The sequence below is a fragment of the Trichechus manatus genome, unplaced genomic scaffold, assembly GCF_000243295.1.
Source record: "Trichechus manatus latirostris isolate Lorelei unplaced genomic scaffold, TriManLat1.0 scaffold00066, whole genome shotgun sequence".
NCBI lineage: Eukaryota > Metazoa > Chordata > Mammalia > Sirenia > Trichechidae > Trichechus > Trichechus manatus.
The window spans coordinates 14,560,661-14,580,071 of NW_004444002.1; the positions used below are offsets into that span (position 1 = coordinate 14,560,661).

General features: G+C 37.5%; 1 protein-coding gene across 1 annotated transcript in view; it reads left to right on the forward strand.

Moving 5' to 3' along the window:
• LOC101344307 (PABIR family member 3) overlaps window positions 1–17,278 on the forward strand; it is a 30,598-nt gene extending 13,320 nt beyond the window's left edge. Inside the window, 8 exon segments of the mRNA XM_023734316.1 lie at window positions 9,175–9,218; window positions 9,331–9,385; window positions 10,634–10,723; window positions 10,820–10,912; window positions 11,525–11,613; window positions 12,173–12,231; window positions 14,985–15,081; window positions 15,561–17,278. Coding sequence (XP_023590084.1) covers window positions 9,175–9,218; window positions 9,331–9,385; window positions 10,634–10,723; window positions 10,820–10,912; window positions 11,525–11,613; window positions 12,173–12,231; window positions 14,985–15,081; window positions 15,561–15,705 — 672 coding nt within the window. The 3' untranslated portion in view covers window positions 15,706–17,278.
• Window positions 17,279–19,411: the final 2,133 nt, after the last annotated feature.

The following is a 19,411-nucleotide window of genomic DNA, read 5'->3' on the forward strand; positions in this document are numbered from 1 at the left end:
CAGAACCATTGTAGTGAAGGAGTAAACAAAAAACCCGTTGTTGTCGAGTCAATTCTGACTCATAGAAACCCTTCCCACTCCCTGAAATGTCCTCCCTCCTCTTCTCCAGCTAATGAGTTCCTACCTCCTCTGTGAAGCCTTCTCCAAGACCCCAGGCAGAGTCGTATTCTCTGTCCTCTGAACTCCCACAGATTGTAACTCTCCCCAGGTATTTGCCTGTGGCCTAGTTTTGTCTAACTAGACTTTGAATTTCTCAAGGACAGGAAAATGTTTTATTTATCTTTGGATCCTCAGGGCCTAGCACAATGCTGTAGCACATAGTAGGTGCTCATTATTTTTTTTCATACACACTCAATATACTGTCAAGATATAACCTGAAGGTTGTTGTTAGTTGCTGTTGAGTCGATTCTGACTCATGGCGACCCGATATGTGCAGAGTAGAACTGTTCCATAGGGTTTTCAAGGCTGTGACCTTTTAGAAGCAGATCTCCAGGCCTGTCTTCTGAGGCACCTCAGTGTGGGTTAGAACTGCCAACCTTTCAGCTAGGAGTCCAGGGCTTAACCATTTTCACCACCCTAGGGGCCTGTAGGAAACCCTGGTGGTGTAGTGTTTAAGTGCTATGGCTGCTAACCAAAAGGTTGGCAGTTTGAATCCACCAGGCACTCCTTGTGGACTCGATGGAGAAGTTCTACTCTGTCCTGTAGGGTTGCTATGAATTGGAATCAACTCGACGGCAATGGGTTCTGCAGAGTATCTGTCTGCACAACAAAGAGGCAGAAGAAGGCTTGGGCTGAGCAGGCACATTACTTCCTTGATGAGCAGTGATTACGCCTGTAACGCACACTAGATACCAGGACTACAAAAACCAAAAGCAAATATTTATTGAGCCCTAATATTAAAAAAACAAAGGAGCTCTGGTGGCGCAGTAGTTAAGAGCCCGGCTGCTAACCAAAAGGTTGGCAGTTTAAATCCACCAGGCGCTCCTTGGAAATCCTATGGGGCAGTTCTACTCTGTCCTATATGGTCACTTTGAGTCGGAATCCACTCCACAGCAAATGGGTTTGGTTTGGTTTTTTGGAGGGGCCTGTAACCTGAAGGTCAGATATGGTAAATTCATTATCTGACATTTCAAGAAATAACAGGATGCAGTTAGAATGAATACCTGAATTCTAACCTAATTTTCACACTTTAGCTTTAAATACCGCCATCCTTTCCGTTTTTCCTGTTTACCTTGTGTGGGTCCTCATAAGCTTTGAGAAGAGACTGAAAGGGTATTTAAGCAACTAAGAGTGAAATATAGTAAACTACTTGAAAGTGACTGCCTCAACTCATTCCATGTTATGAATGTTTGGTTCCCCCAGCTAGATGCCAAGATATTTGTTGAAGAGATTCTGTTTCTTTTGTATCCCTGGCAAGTTAGCTGCTGATTTAAGGACTGTTTCAGCTTTTCTGGGTAATGCCTGTCACTAAACTTTAACAATGGGCTACAACTGGCAAGCAAAATGAGGTGATTTTAAGATCTAGTGCCTTGTGAAAGGAAGGGTAAGGATAAAACAAAATATTCTGTTGATGTTCTGCCACGTATTTTTTATATTAACAGTCCTTTTGTTCTGTTTTGAGATATATAGACTTTTGATCTGAATTTTCAGTCAAGGTTCAATTAGACTTGATTTTTTTAAACTTCAAACGTAATTAACACCATTGCTGGCATGCATTAGGCACACATAATAAATATTTTAGGTAATTCAACATTGACGTAATTAATGTTTAGAAACAGAAGCAAGTTTGACTTTTATATTTTAAATTTCAGTTGTTGCCACCTTCTCCTTTTCATACTTTCATCAGTCGCCTTCATCAAATCAAACAGTAAGAATATGACCTTCAAAACTGACAGCTGTTCCTAAAAATAGATTTTAGTTTTCTTTAAAAATATATCTATGATAAAGACAATGCTCTACATTCTACCTTGGTGAGTAGCGTCTGGGGTCTTAAAAGCCTGTGAGCAGCCATCTAAGACACTCTACTAGTTTCACCCCTTCGGGAGCAAGGGAGAATGAAGAAAACAAGATACAAGGGAAAGATTAGTCCAAAGGACTAATTGTCCACAGCTAAGCCTCCACCGGACTGAGTCCAGTACAGCTAGATGGTGCCCGGCTACCACCACTGACTGCTCTGACTAGGATCACAACAGAGGGTTCTGGACAGAGCTGGAGAAGGATGTAGAGCATAATTCTAACTCACAAAAAAAAAGACCAGATTTACTGGCCTAAAGGAGACTGGAGAAACCCCGAGAGTATGGCCCCCAGACACCCTTTTAGCTCAGTGGTGAAAGTCATTTCCGAGGTTCACCGTTCAGCCGGGGAGTGGACAGCCCCATAAAACCAAATGGGACTAATGAGGCACAGCAGTCCAGAGACAAGGGCCAGAAGGCAGAAGGGGACAGGGAAGCTGGTGATAGGGAACCCAAGGTTGAGTAGGGATAGTGTTGATGTGTTGTTGTGAGGTTGTTAACCATTGTCATAGGGCAACATGTGTATTAACTGTTAAATGAGAAACTATTTTGTTCCGTAAGCCTTCATCTTAAGTGAGAATAGCAGCACAATTGGAAGAGCATAGTCAATGTCACTGAACTGTGCAAGTAGAAATTTTTGAAATGGTGTATCTTTGGCTATGTGGAATTTCAACAAAAAAAAAAAAAGGTTGAGAAGTTAGAGGATTGACATGTGGTGGGGTTTTTAACCAATGTCATAAAACAATATGTGTACTACTGTTTCATGAAAAACTATTTGTTCTGTAAGCCTTCACCTGAAGTACAATAAAAAAATAAATAAAATAAAAATATATTTATGGGTTCTGTAATTTTAAAGACATGGTTAAGTTTTTAATTCCAGGAATGGTTTCTTAAAAAAGATAAATAAATAATTAAGGAGTCCCTTATTTATTTGGGTTATTAACTATTTTAATAAATTGATAGTTTCCAGAAATACTACATATTCTTTTACCTCAGATCTAGCTTCTTCCTTCCAAGGATCTCAGAAAATGCTGTACATAAAAATTAATTTTCAAGTCCATAATAACCAAAGTTATCGTGTTTTTCTTAAACCCTCAGACGAACAATTTTTATTTGACAGATAAAATGGTCATTATGTTATCACATTGTGTTCACTTCTTAGTGATCCGAGTTCGAGGACACATTGTACTTCATGGGTTTGTGTTTCATATGTGTCTACATGTATCTAATAGCACAAGCCTAATACAGATTTAAACCTTTTAATTATCCGTGGATTAGCCTCAGAACTCAAAAGATCAAATCACCACTCCACCACAGGTGGTGGGAATTTTTTTTTTGACCCAACTGCAAGCAGACTTTTTTTCAAGGGGGCTTAACTGTTAAGAAGCACTTAGGTATTATTCACTTAGCACCATAATTTATGTCTGTGGTTTCATTTCATCTCACAACAACCCTACAAGGTCGGAAACTAAAGATGGGAGAAGTTTAATCATTTACCCAAGATCCAGCATTAGTGAGTGTCAGAGCCAAGATTTAGCCCTAAATTACTGGATTATTTTCCAAATACCCTTTCTCTGTTTCAGTAGCACAGAACCCATAGTATCTTGTAACCCTTCTTTTTGGTACTCCAACTCTTGCTTCCTTTCTCTCTCTCCCACCTCCACACCGTGGCTTCCCTAAGGTCAGGATATCAACCACCAGCAAGAAAGTATGGTGGAAAACATTCTTGTACTTTTTTCTTGTAGGCAAAACATTCTTTTACATTTCTAAAATAACTACATTCTTTGTATGTAGTTATTTTAGAAATTCTTAAAGAATAAAGGAACCTAAAACCAGTAGTTAACGTGAGCTCTGGTTTATCTGTGCAATTTGTGTTTGTTTCTCCTCGATTAGACCAAACATTTGAAAATTGATTACACGTTGCTTCTTGATCATAAAGCTTGAGATATAGACTAATTTAACTGTTAGTAATATAAATTGTAAAGCGGCTTGTTATTTCCATAATGATATAATATATATATATTCTAAACATTTTAAATGAAACACAAGGGAAAAACGAGTGAGGTGGGAAAATAAAAATAACATTAACCTTCAATCTAGCTGCTGATTGAGTGGAAAATCCAGACTTATTTTCAGTAGTTTAATGATCTGATAGATATCTTTAAAGTTGCTTATTTCTTTACACACATTCTTTAACCATGACTTCTTTTTAGATATTGAACTTAACCTTTTAAGTGCAAAACAGAAATGTCTGCTCATCTCCCCATTACATTCTGCTTTTTCACTTTAACAACATTAATAATGAAAAACCAAACCCATTGCCATCAGTCGATTCCAATCCGTTGCGACCCCATAAGATAGTAGAAGTGCCCCATAGGGTTTCTAAGGTTGTAATCTTTATGGAAGCAGACCGCCACATCTTTCTCCCTCGGAGCAGCTGGTGGGCTCCAACCACCGGCCTTTCATTTAGCAGCCAAGTTCTTTAACCACTGCGAAACCAGGGCTCTTTAACAATATTGATAAAGACTTTTATTTAATTTTTAAGTAAAATGGGGGAAATAACAGTAGCTACCCCAGAAGGTAGTTGTGAGGATGAAAAGAGTTAATATATGCGCAGTGCTTAGAACAGTGCCTGGCACACTGCATTAAAAAAAATCTTTTATTTGGAAATTTAAAAACATACACAAAGTAGATCCTCCATGTACCCAACACCCCGCTTCAACAATGAGCCACATTTCATGTATCATTTTTCATCTACCCCCTTCTATTTTTTTGGGAGGGGGGTGCTTTAAAGTAAATCTTTCTACTCATAAATACTCAGTATGAATCCCTGAGAAGGACTTTTTTTTTTAAAACATAACCACAATGCCATCATTACAGCTAACAAAATTAACAGTTATTCCTTAATATCATCTAATAACCAGTCCATATTAAATTTTTCCTAATTCTCAAAAATACCTTTTTTAGCAGCTAGGGTCGCTGTGACTCGGAATCGACTCGATGGCAATGGGTTTGGTTTTTGCAGGTTTTACTGTGTCAAACAATCTGGCGGATCCTGTAAAAGTTAAACACAGACTTGCCATATGACTCAGCAATTCCACTCCTAGGTATATACCCAAAAGAACTGAATGCAAGAAAAACTACATTTTGCTGAAAAGATGTATTGTGATTCCATTGTTTTAAAAGACTGATTAACTTCTTAAACTACCTTTCCCATTTTCCTCAATAGCATCAAAATCATCACAGTCATAGAGTTGTCAGGCTCAAAGCTCTAGGTTCATCTTTAATTCTTCCTTATTTTTCTACTGTATCCAGTTAGGCACCTGATCCTATTAATTCTTCTTTGACAACATGCTCTCTGTTCCCTCTGCCACTTCCTTCTTCTGTCCCATGGGTCCAGATTACTGTAATCATATCCTAATAGATTTCCTGTCTCTCCCCTTCTAATCTGACGTCCACAACCAACACCCAGATAACTTTTCTAAAACATTTTCACCTCCTGCACAAAAAGTTACTACAGTAGCTTCCCATTACTTATTGAATAATAAGAAGAATAACAAGAATAATATGTATTGAGTACTTGCTATGTGCCAGGCACTATGATAAGAACTGTTCAGCCACCGTATTCTCCTCATTTTATGAATGAAGAAACCAAGGCTCTTCAGAGGTTAAGTTGCTTGTGCAAGGTTGTACAAATAGTAAGTTTCAGAGCTGGCATTCAGTTCAGTTTTGTTTGGCTCCAAAACCTGTGGTCCTAACAACTATGCTATTCCACCCAAACTCTTTAAGCTCAAACTCTTTAATTATTCAAGACTCGATAAGTCTGGCTGTGTCTTACTGCTCCAGTTTTATCTCTCATTATTCCACAGCACAAGCTCTATTTCAGCCAAGCTAGTCTCACTGCCCTCTCCCCGCCACCCCACCAACCTGCCATGTTCTTTCCCTCCTCTAAACTTTTCTTCATGATTCCTTCTGCTAGGACTACCCTCCCTCCACCATCTTTCAAGGCCCGGGGCAAATTTTAATTCTTTCACACAACTTATACTACTCTTCCATTACTGACTACTCATAACATTTATTGTCTATATATAAACAATAATCTTTAAAATCTTTTGATCACACACTCCACCAGTAAAAAATAAAAAATATTTGTTTTTTTACTATATATATATGTATATATTTGTACTTTACATAAATGTTTACAGAACAAATAGTTTCTCATTAAACAGTTAGTACACGTATTGTTTTATGACAATGGTTAACAACCCCACGACATGTCAACACTGTCCCTTCTCAACCTTGGGTTCCCTATCACCAGCTTTCTTGTCCCCTCCTGTCTTCTAGTCCTTGTCCCTGGACTATTGTGCCTCATTAGTCCTGTTTTGTTTTATGGGGCTGTCCAATCCCTGGCTGAACAAGGAACCTCGGGAGTGACTTCACCACTGAGCTAAAAGGGTGTCTGGGGGCCGTACTCTTGGGGTTTCTCCAGTCTCCTTTAGGCCAGTAAATCTGGTCTTTTTTTTTGTGAGTTAGAATTATGCTCTACATCCTTCTCCAGCTCTGTCCAGACCCCTCTGTTGTGATCCCGGTCAGAGCAGTCAGTGGTGGTAGCCGGGCACCATCTAGCTGTACTAGACTCAGTCTGGTGGAGGCCTTGGTAGCTGTGGCCCATTAGTCCTTTGGACTAATCTTTTTCTTGTATCCTGTTCTCTTCATTCTCCCTTGCTCCCGAAGGGCTGAGACCAGTGGAGTATCTTAGATGGCTGCTCACAGGCTTTTAAGACCCCAGACGCTACTCACCAAGGTAGAATGTAGAACATTTTCTTTATAAACTGTGTTATGCCAGTTGAGCTAGATGTTCCCTGAGACCATGGTCTCCACAGCCCTCTGCCCAGCAATTCAGTCCCTCAGGGAGTTTGGATGTGTCTATAGTAAAAAGTATTTGAGCATGTGCCAAATATATGCATACTGTATTTACATATACATTATGGAGATATACTCTGGTGTTGGTATATTATGAGAGAACCATGTAATATATACAAAATAAAAATAGAAAAAGGATGAAATGATGTTTTTAGAAATTTTCAAGTTTTATTAACTCTAGGTCCTTAATGCTAGTGAATGTGAATTTATATTTCTAATAGCTTGATAATTTAAAATAATTGAAGCCTTCTTCTTGCTTGATCAGATTAGCTCAGCCGTGTATTTTCACAGAAATGTGGTAGAGGATGAGCAGGGCTAGGAGTAGCACAAGCTGTACCTTTGCCTTTTTCCTGTTGGTTGCTTAGGCTTGTGTTACCAGGATTACCTTCTATCCAGGGTTTCTTTGTAGGACTCTTGTTAAGGCACTTGTCCATTTTGTGGGGATTGGTTTAGTTAAAACTAGATAATACCTGGCTACCACCACCGACTGCTCTGACAGGGGTCACAATATAGCGTCCCAGACAGAGCTGGAGAAAAATGTAGAACAAAATTCTAACACACGCACACAAAAAAAAGACCAGACTTACTGGTCTGAGAGACTGAAGAAACCCCGAGAGTGTGGCCCCTAGACACCATTTTACCATACTAATGAAGTCATTTCTGAGGTTCACCTTTTAACCAAAGATTAGACTGGCCCATAAAACAAAATGAGACTAAATGGGCACACCAGCCCAGGGGCAAGAACAAAAAGGCAGGAGAAGACAGGAAAGCTGGTCAAGAAGGGGAGAGTGTGACATGTCATAAGGTTGGCAACCAATGTCACAAAACAATATACGTATTAATTGTTTAATGAGAAACTGATTTGCTCTGTAAACTTTCATCTAAAGCACAAAAAAACCCAAAAAACTAGATAGTATATCTGTATACCCAGCTAACTTGACACAGGTAAAATACTCTCCCCTCAGAAGCCCTCCAGACACTGTAGGCTGAGTAAAGGCACCTCTGTCAGTCTGGATCTCTACTAGTAGACCTTCATTTCTTTCTGTCTTAGATTAAAAAAATAAATCGGATTTCTATTTTTTTCTTTCTGCTCAGCAGATCTTTCTCTGCACCCCTGGGGTGCGATCATTCTTACTTTGGAGAGCACTGACTTAATGAATATAAAGCTGTCTCTCAAATATGATTGTAGACCGCTCTAAGGAAAGGACTAGCTTCTCTGCTTCTTGTACGTTCCCTGCAATATTGAGCACCTACTACTTGGCCAGCACTATCCTAGATATTTTGTTACGTGTGAAATATGTTTTTAAGAATGCCAGGATGAGGAATTTGGATTGTGGGTTATTTTTTAAAATAACTATGTTTATGAAAAATGATACTGCCTGTTATAAAAAAGTCAGAAAATGTCATAAAGTACAAAGAAAGAAAGAACAAATTACCCCAAATCTCACTATTAATTGATAACTGCTACTAACTTTTTGCTGAACATCTTTCTGAACACCTTTGTTGTATGTGTGTGTGTGTGTGTGTGTGTGTGCAGACATGTATGCGTGTATGCATACACAAAAATTTTATATAAACTGAATCTGGTTTTTCCCACTTACGTAATGCATTAAACTATAGATTTAAACCATGTTTGTACTATCATTTACTTAAGCAAACTCATACTGATAGACATTAAGTTTGTTTTGGACTGTGAGTAATGTTTATTGATGTCATGGTGTTAATGAAAGGAAAACAGTATAATTTTGAATATTTGATGTTTTCTCTTTTGAATGCAGAAAGGCCAGAGTCCTTCATCTAATCGGTTCCTGCATACCTCATGTGCTATGATGCCTAAGTGCAACATCTTTTGGGTTGGCAGTTGGTGCAACAATGAAAAGTAGAGGCTCAGACATTTGTTTAGAGTTCATTTATACTCCATGTCTTCTATTGTTCTGTGCCACTGAGTCGATTCTGAATCATAGCGACTGTATGGGACAGAGTAGAGCTGCCCCGTAGGGTTTCCTAGGCTGTAATCTTTACGAGAGCAATTCACCAGGTCTTTTCTCCCTTGGAGCCGCTGATGGGTTCAAACTGCCACCCTTTCAGTTAGCAGCTGAGTGCTTAACAATTGTGCCACCAGGGCTCCTATCTCTTCTATAGTCCAGTGAATAACAATAAAGGTGCACCCAAATGAAATCAACCTTTGTAAAACCACTGGAACTGGGTATTCAGTTTATTCTCATTTCCTCCCTTTCAGGAAGAAAACATGGATTTGATAAATAGAGAAACAATCTGTGAACGGTGAGTACTGTACTTTGCATTAATATTTTGATTATTTATATATTCAAATATATCAAATATATCTTTTCTTTTATGTAAGCAAACTGCAGTTGTGATTTCTTTGCTTTTCTAGGGAGATACAAGCTGCAATCCAGATAGATCAATTTGGGGAAGAAAATTTGAACCTGGTATGATAGTAACACTTCAATTTTGTAGAAAATTTGAAATTTTTGCCGACTTGCCATGTTGCTGTTACCTAGTTTTGCTGTAATTTGTAGAAATCTGAGTTCTCATTTGAAACTAAGATTGTATCTGCTGCATAATTTTGATTGCTTCCTAAGAAACAGTTTATGATTTACCCATAAAAATTACTATCATTGTTTATAAGTGGGGTTCACCATCACTGTGGTGTACTAGCTTCCCCAATGTCCTAGTGAGCCTGAAAAGAGTTCAGTAGTATTGGTTAAAATGCTTAGATGACAAAACAACAAATGATTTCACTCCCCTCTACATAATTTATCAACTGTATATTAGAGTTTTAAACCACAGATGATAGTTTTATTGGAAAAAATACTGCATTTTATGTCTGTAACACATATACTCCCATCAACATTTAACATACAACCTTCAATTTCAGCGTATTTAGAATTTAGTTGTATCCCTTGCTAACTTTCTTTAATGTTGATGGGTATACATTATGGTTCATCTGTTGTGGTTGTTGAACGATGGTTAGTATTCTTTTCCATAGGCATCTCAGATAATGACAGAACAAGAAGAATTGAACTGAAATTTGAGTAGGAAAGATTCTGGTTAGATGTCACTTTCCAGATTTGGGAATTAGTCAATAAGGAACTAGGTCATAAGCAGAAGCAGTGGCATCTTCTTTTCCTTTGAGCCCTGAATGCCTTAGATGGTCATCTAGCCCTGATTTAGATCCTAAAGAATGAGTAGATAACCTCTGGAGCCTGTCACTTGTCATGTTCTGGCGCTAATACACTTTATAGCTGCTGTTGAATTCCCTGAGCTGAGCCAATTCTAATTACGTTAGCGTTGGCATGAGTGAGTGAATGAGAGAGCTGCATGTATTAGGAGGAGGAAAGGAACACGTAATATGCAAGTTTAACTTTGCTTGTGTCTTGGAAAAGAAAAGAGTACTGATTTTGTCTATATAAAATCTATAAAAACTTTTTCATAGCTGTAGTTATTCCTGCTGTCCCATTTGTACCTTAGTTTTGGCCAAATCCTTGTTGGTCCTTTGCTAGATATAGTGTTTTAGTTTTCAGTAACAAAGCACAGGTCAAACCCGAAGAGAAAAGCTTAAATTTAGGGTTAATGTGTATAGCAGCTCTTGCTCAATATTGAGTACTCACATTTTAGGTCTTTCTGGGGTGCTAGAGAAGCTTCTTAACCTCCATGTAGCTCTTTTCCCCCCAAAGATACCTTTTCTTCTTGAAGTGGAACTTCGGGTCCATGCTTGCTTTAGGATGGTGAGAACGCCTCACCATGTGACAACCGGGGACTCAGTAGTAAGGGCCTCTTCCCCAGGCAACAGCTGTCTCCCTAAGTATTTGATTAGTAAGCAGTTGCTGCTATCATTATATACTGTTTTCTGCTTAACACAGAGTGACGACAATTTAGAGACACCATCCTCTCTGAATCACGTTGGTTTAATTCCAGTACCCTCAGTATCTTCTCCCTCAGGGGGGATTGGGCAGGTAAGAAAGGACTGCCTAAAAGTCTTTTTTCTTGAAATATTTATGAAACATTAATGATTCAACACTCAAATCTTTTTGGGGGGTATAGTTTGTTATGGAGTCCCTGGGTGGTGCAAACGTTAAGAACTTGACTACTAACCAACAGTTTGGCAGTTCAAACCTACCCAGAAGCACCTTTGAAGACAAATCTGGCGATCTGCTTCTGAAAGGTCACCGCCTTGAAAACCCTATGGAGTAGTTCTACTCTGCATACATGGGGTCACCATGAGTCGGAATTGACTCAACTGCAACTAACACCAACAATTTTGCTATAGTAAAACTGATTATAAGTGATAGTTTTCCCTTCTTTTTCATTTCTTAAAGTATTTTTTACATAAAATTAAATCCACTAATTTTAAGTATATGGTTTGATTAATTTTGGTAATTGTATATAATCACATAACCACAACCATAATCAAGATATGAAACAGTTCCCTCACCCTAAACAACTTCCTCGTGATCTTTTGCACCCCATCTCCTACCTCCCTCCAACCCCACCCACCCTGGGAAACCACAGATCTGTTTTCCGAGAAAAGCAGCAGTTTTAAAACCTCTTTTCCAATTTGGTTTTAGCAGTGTTTTTCTCCGTCTTTACAAACTTTTGTGAGTTGCAACAGTTTGCCTCCAAATCCTATTCCCCATCCTACACAACGATTTACAACGTAAGTTTATATTATCTAGAAATACAAAATTGCTTATAAAAAGTAGTAATTTCTTTCTTTCTTTTTTAACTAAATTAAAATATCACTGTTTTGGTTTATTGTTTTTTTAATTGAAAAAAGTCAAGTGACTAAGAACTTGTGAGAACCTGTGAGGAATTCAGTAATTCCTGTATCTTGTTTGAGCACAGTCTCCCTCTTTGTGGCGTAAGCTTGTTGATAAGAATCAGAACTATCTCTAGAATTGTAAGCAACTGTACCCTTTTGTCCATCCATGAGTCTCACCTTGATTCAAGGCAGGTCACAGCCAGGACTGCAGGTCTTTCTAGATGTTTGGCCACAGCTTAGCAAAATCCTGAGCCTTTATGAATTAGAAGGTAGTTTGCCCCTAAGTCATTCCTGTTTTTATCCATATTTAGCGAAAAGCAATACAAGAATGTGATGTGCACTATACAAAGGGTCTTCTTTTAGTATATGTCCTTAGATCTGTTATAATGAAATAGTTGTAGCTGCTCTTGTTGTTCGAATTTTTTCTTGTAATGATCATGATGATTTTTTTTAGAAGCCAAAGCCCCATCAGCAGTATTAGACCAAGTGTCCTTGGACCATTAAAAAGAAAAGGTACTTTTATCTACCAGCAGAAATAAATATAATTGTTAATTATTTTTATAAAATCAAGTGTTATCCAAAAATTAGTTTTTTTAAGAATTAATTGATTGACAATACATTTGATAAGTTACTAAAAGCATTTCATCTTACTGAAATTAACTCTAATGGGAAGTGGGAAATGGTAAATAGGAAAGGAGATTGAAGTTTAAAAATGTGTATTTGTGGAAAAATCCATTAAGTTGGGAAAGAGGAAGAAGGAAGAGCAAAACTATAGGGAAAGAAACTGAAATATACTTACGTGTTGCGTATGTTTTAGATTAATTAATAGCAATCTCCCTAACAACATACCTAATCTAGCATGCACTTATTATACTCTAAGACTATTTAAGACTAGATAAATTCTGAAAAACATTCTTTTCCAAACCAAGCACATTGTTTTATGACAATGCATCGATGAGTAAGCTTAAGGGTTTTTTTGCCTGTGCTGTGATGTTTAGGCTAATGCTGAAAAACACATTCAGAAAGCACATCAACATTTCAGTTTAAGAGCTGTTAGGAAGTTGGAATCACTTGAGTATTTAACATAAAGTATGCTTAAATTGAAGGTGCCCTGGTAGTGCAGTGGTTAAAGCACTCAGCTTCTAACCTTTCAAAAAGGTTGCCAGTTCAAACCCACCAGTCGCTCTCGGGCAGAAAGATGTGGCACTCTGCTTCCATAAAGATCACAGCCTTGGAAACCCTATGGGGCAGTTCTACTCTGTCATATAGAGCTGCTATGAGTTGGACTTGACTCAACAGCAGCGGGTTTGGTTTTGGTTTTGGGGATGCTTAAAATGAAGGTAGTGTTTTACCAAATTAAAATAGTTCTCCTTTTAAGACATTTACACATAATATGTTTTATCATATTGACAGTACCTGGAATTATCTTAGAATTTATGATTTTAAAAATTGCTTTTATATTTCAGTGTTGACAAAATAGACTTGGTTTCTGCATGCAGTGTCTTAGTGGGTGTGACATGTCTCTGATAGCCACACAAGACTTTTGTACCTGGTTTTCATCTGCTTTGGAGGATGACTACCTTATTTCTTTGAGGTATCCCTAAGGGAACTCTAAAGCAAATTCTGTATGTACCACATAGTCTATATTTTAAGCCAGACCCTCTCAAACAACCCTATACAAATTTGGTCAAAATTCATCTTGGCCAAATGCAATAACAATAATTTAATTTTTATATTTTGGGATATGAATATTCCTGTGTGAAACAACAAACTGTGTGCTACTTGTGGCCTATTAATACAAATAAAATGTGGGGAAAGATGGTATAAAAATCAAAAAGAGGTCATGAGGGGGAAAAATTAAATAGAATCAGGACTCTGTAAAGTGAAAGATATGAGGCATTCAGTGGCAGAATTCTCGCCTTCCATGTGGGAGACTCAGGTTCGATTCCCTGCCAATGTACCGCATGTGCAGCCACTACCTGTCTGTCAGTGGAGGCATGAGTGTTGCTATGATGCTGAACAAACTTCAGCTAAACTTCCAGACTAAAATGGACTAGGAAGAAAGGCCTGGTGATCTACTTCTGAAAATCAGCCAGTGAAAATCCTATGCATCACAATGGTCTGATCCCTTTTACATGGTGTCACCATGACTCAGGGGCACGTGTGTGGGGTGTGTGTGTGTGTGTGTGTGTGTGTGTGTGTGTGTGTGTGTGTGTGTGTGTTTGTGAGTGTGGAGGAGAGTGTGAGATGAAGAGTCTCCAACCATGTGAATGCATTATGGTGATAACCAGCAGTGACTTCCATTAGGAACAAGGAAGAGCAAAAGCAGGAATTCTGAGAAATCTGCAGAAATTGACCAGGTGCAAATATTGTTTTATGAGTAATACTGGACTTAACAAAGAAAATTTTAATTTTATTCTCTGATAATTTTGTTTTGATTAGTTTTGTTTTTAACTGAAACCAAAAAGGAGAGATGAGTAGTTTTTCTGTAATGCTGTTAAGTGTAGTCTGACAAGCGACAGGATAACAGACCTCTTTTGAGCTTCATGAGGCTTGATTACATTCCTAAGGAAGGTCTGTGGAGTCTATCTCTGGGGATAATTTTTCAAAGGGAAGGTAACTTTAGTGTTCTTTCCTCCAAATATATTCCACCTAGAAGTTATGGGCTTGAATGTCAGTTTTTCTCACCTCCAAGCATTAGTTAATATGAATGTGAAACATTGTACAGGTTTTAACATTTATTTCAAAGTGAAGATTATAGCAACACAATTTTTTGAGATTAGATGTTTCTCCTTAATTTTTAAAATATATTTTGTTCATTGTGTTCTATAAAATAATTTCTGTATTTAGTTTATTGTGTGTTATATCTAATAACAAAATAAAGGTAGCAGGTAGCAACAACCTAAAGATTTAAAACAAGGAATGAGATTAAATTATGGTAAGCCTTATTACCTATAAAATCACATTGTAGAGTAATAGTTAATAATATGAGAAAATGCTAATCTTTAAAAACAGAAAGTAGATTACTTATTGGTATTATATACAATATGAACCCAGTTTTGTTTAAAAAACAATCATGTATACACACACATATTCAGGAATTTATAAAGAGTAGTTATTGCTGGATAATGGTGATTTAAATTTTTTTCTTTCTGTTTTTCTGTTTTATAAATTAATTGCAATGAGCAAGTATTATTTTTACAGTAAAAAGGCATAATAAACATGTTTTTAAAACATATCTACCTTGAACTACTATTTTGTCATAGGTGAAATGGCACTTGAAGATCAGCCAAAGAGATTTTTCCAAGGCACGACCAACACGCTTTCTTTTGACACTACCCAACTGCCAGATAAGAATGCGTAGTGAGTATTAACATGAGGCTTTAAACATTCATTGGCCATTTTCCACTTGGTTTTTAAGTTTACTTTGACCATTGTATATCTTCAGAAGTAAGGTACGTTACTGAATTTTTTTAGAAGTTATAAAACTAATCCCAAACAGACACAGTTAACTTTAGTTCTCTCTTACATGTATGTGTGACATTGATATGTGGTGGATACATTTTAGAAGTGTGGTTTTGACAATAGATTAAAAAGGTCTTGGAGAAATACATAAAAATGTGTGCTTGGAAAGAAAGTTTTCTGCCCATCTTTTCCACTTTGGATTTTTGTCTACTTCTGTTAGGCTGAGAGTATTATTGAGAAGTGTGCCTAAGAAAGCATGTCTTAATAATCTAAATGGGAAGTACAGTGAGTGTTTTGCATCCATATGTAGACAAAGCAAAGTGCACATAGAGATCTCATGAATTCTGTTATCAATGCGTGGCATTTTCTTCTCCTAGTCTATCTTCGGATATTCTTGATAGAAACAGCAGCAGTGCTGGATCTTCTTGTAATTCACCAGCCAAAATCAGCACTCTCACGAACTCTCCTGTGTCGCCTTCTGATTATCCATTTATTCTAGTAGATGAACTTTCAACCAAGTGATTCACCCAGCCCAAGACTTTCCTACCAGTGGAGAAACAAATAACAAACAGAGGTTGGAGCAATAACAGAACTGTATGATACACTTTAGACTGTTTCCTATTGGTCTTTTTTCCTTCTCAGTGTCCTAAAATTCTGTTTTTCTACGGAGCTTGCATGTCTAATTCTTGTGTATGCCCATAAATTCAATGTACTGATATTTTCAGAGATGTTTCCAAATATGAACTATGTATATTGAAGACACAATCATAATCTTTAAGTTGCTAAAGTCTAGAAACATGCTGCAGGTTGATTTTTAAAGAATCCTTGACAGTGTTTATGGGAATAGTAAGTTCTGATGAAATGTAACTTGTACAATTGATCAACAGGTAAAATGATTTTTTTAATTATGTACTTAATAGCCATGCCAGTGTTTGATGATATTTTCAGTAATTGCTAGTTTCTATGTGGTAAGGAAAAGTCATCTATCAAAAGCATCTTTTAAAAATGAGCTAGTTATGTCATACTGATCCAAGGGTTTCCTATTTTGCACATGGATTCTTGGATATTTAATTTGCTGGGAAGGAGTAGGTAGAGGAAGAACAAGATGAATAAAAGCTAATTGAATAGCACGAAAATAATATGTAATTGGAGCTTCATTTAATTTATACTCAACTTGATTATCCTTGATCAATTTTGTGTTCTAATTAAGTGTGGAAAAAAAGACAATGTTGATAAATTGTGGTCTTATACATTTTTATGAATTACCTTTCATTCATCATCATGACTACTGATTTGATTAAATACAGGCTTAGTATGTTACAGGTTTTTTGCAAGAATCATGTGCATCCAGCTATTCCCTGAGGGCTATAAATGTTTTAACACCAGTTTCCTATTTAAAAGTCTTAAGGATTTTTTAATAGGCAAAATTATGTGTTAAAATTTTTAAATGTAAAATAAGTGCTTTAAGTAATCAGGGGTATGAATTACAAATAGAAATATATCCTCATGAAGTGAAGTTGAGAATTAGTTTAAATTGCCTCTGCTAATGAAATAGGAACAGTTATCTAAAATATTTATAAAAGTTTTTCCTTGTCATTGGAGGTAATCAGGATGATGGAAATATGATGTAGCTAGAGATGCCCCTATGTGGGAAAAAGAATTTTTAGTGGCACCAAGAATTTTTTGACCATGGCCCTGATGGAATGGATCAAAATGGATATGTGGGGGAGGATTTGCTTCATCTATGAATAAATAAAACTGAATTATTTATGAGATGACTGGGATCATGATGCTGTCCTAAAACTGGAACAGGATTCTACAAATTGGCTTAGGACAATTGAACTATAAATATTGCTTTTGTCACTCAGCTCACTTGCTTGTGAGACCTTCAGTGGACCAGTTGTGAACAGATGAGGTGCCCTGATGGAATGAGGTGTGATGTTCCTTGCTGAAATTGTAGATCATTGACAGACAAAAAAGTCCACCTATACCATTGACACTTTAGCACAAAAACGTTTCACAGAATGTTGAAGTACAAAGACTAAGGATGGAGAAAGTGAACGAGAGGGAGGCAGTTACGTAGTTATATAATATAAGGGACTTTTATCAGTAAATCTTGGTGATCTTGACTATCTCAATACACTTTTGCCAACTCAGACAATTTATTTCACTCTATTCGGTTAGTTTGTATTGTTTTAGTTGTACACTAGAATGCCACAACTTACTGTAATATGTTCAGTGTGAAGGATTCTGTAGTTGGTTCTCATTCTGTTTCCTTTTGAGGTTGTATATTATTAGGATCCATTGCTTAAATGATTTTCCATTTATTGACTTATAAACCAAAACGATTATAAATTTTACATGATGTTTTGTGGTTGATTTTTTTAAATTATGGTAAAGCTGTATTTTTCATTCTAAATACGCCAAAGAATTGCTGTGTCAGTTTTCCTTAGTTAAGGATTTGCATTAGTTCCTTCAGGCTGCCATAACAAAGTACCACAAACTGGGTGGCTTAAAACAACAGAAATTTATTCTGTCACAGTTCTAGAAGCTTGCTGTTATTGTTAGGTGCTGTCGACTCGGCTCCAACTAATAGCAACCTTATGTATAACAGAAAGAACTATTGCCTGGTCCTGCACCATCTTCACAATCATTGCTATATTTGAGCCCGTTGTTGCAGCCACTTTGTCAATCCATCTTGTTGAAGATCTCTTTTTTTGCTGACCCTCTACCAAGCATGATGTCTTTCTGCAGCTATTGGTCCCTCCTAATGACATGTCCAAAGTAAGCGAGACAAAGTCTCTCCATCTGTCTTAGTTATCTAGTGCTGCAATAACAGAAATACCACAAGTGGATGGCTTTAACAAACAGAAATTCATTCTCTCACAGTTTAGGAGATTAGAAGTCCAAATTCAGGGTGCCAGCTCCAAGGGAAGGCTTTCTCTCTCTGTTGGCTTTGGGGGAAGTTCCTTGTCATCAGTCTTCCCCTGGTCTGGGAGCTTCTTAGCACAGGGACCCTGGGTCCAAGGGAAGCGCTCTGCTCCTGGCTCTTCTTGCTTGGTGGTAATGAGGTCCTTATCTCTCTGCTTCCTTCTCTCTCCTTTTATCTCTTGTAAGACAGAAGGTGATGCAAGACACACTCCAGGAAATCTCCCTTTACATTGGATCAGGGGTGTGACCTGAATAAGGGTGTTGCATCCCACCATCATCCTCTTTAACGTAACCTAATCTTGCCTTATTAACCATAGGCAGAGATTAGGATTTATAACACATAGGAAAATTACATCAGATCACAAAATGCAGGACAACTACATAATACTGGGAATCATGGCCTAGCCAAGTTGATACATATTTTTAGGGGACACAATTCAATGCATAACACCGTCCTTGCTTCTAAGGAGCATTCTGGCTGTACTTCTTCCAAGACAGATTTGTTTGTTCTTCTGGCAGTCTGTGGTATATTCAATATTCTTTGCCAACATCACAATTTGAATGCATCAGTTCTTCTTCTGTCTTCCTTTTTCATTGTTCATCTTTTGCATGCATATGAGGCATTTGAAAATACCATGGTTTCAGTCAGGTGCATGTTAATCCTCGAAGTGGCATCTTTGCTTTTTAATACTTTAAAGAGGTCTTTTACAGCAGATTTGTCCAATGAATTTCTTTTATTTCTTGACTGCTGCTTCCATGGGCATTGATTGTTGAACCAAGAAGGGTGAAATCCTTGACAACTCAGTTTCTTCGTCATTTATCAATATGATGTTGCTTATTGACCCAGTTGTAAGGAGTTTTGTTTTCATTATGTTGAGGTGTAATCCACACTGAAGGCTGTAGTCTGTTAAACTTTCATCAGTAAGTGCTTCAGGTCGTCGTCGCATTCGGCAAGCAAGGTTGTGTCTGTCACCTGCATATCACAGGTTGTTAATGAGTCTTTCTCCAATCCCGATGCCGCATTCTTCTTCATAGAGTCCAGCTTCTCAGATTATTTATTCAGCACATAGATTCAATAAGTAAGGTGAAAGAATACCATCCTGCCACACACCTTTTCCAGTTTTAAACCACGCATATCCTTGTTCTATTCAAACGACTGCCTCTTGGTCTAGGTACGGGTTCCACGTGAGCACAATTAAGTGTTCTGGAATTCCCATTCTTTGCAATGTTATCTGTAATTTGTCATGATCCATACAGTCAAATACCTTCCCGTAGTCGACAAAACACAGGTAAGCAT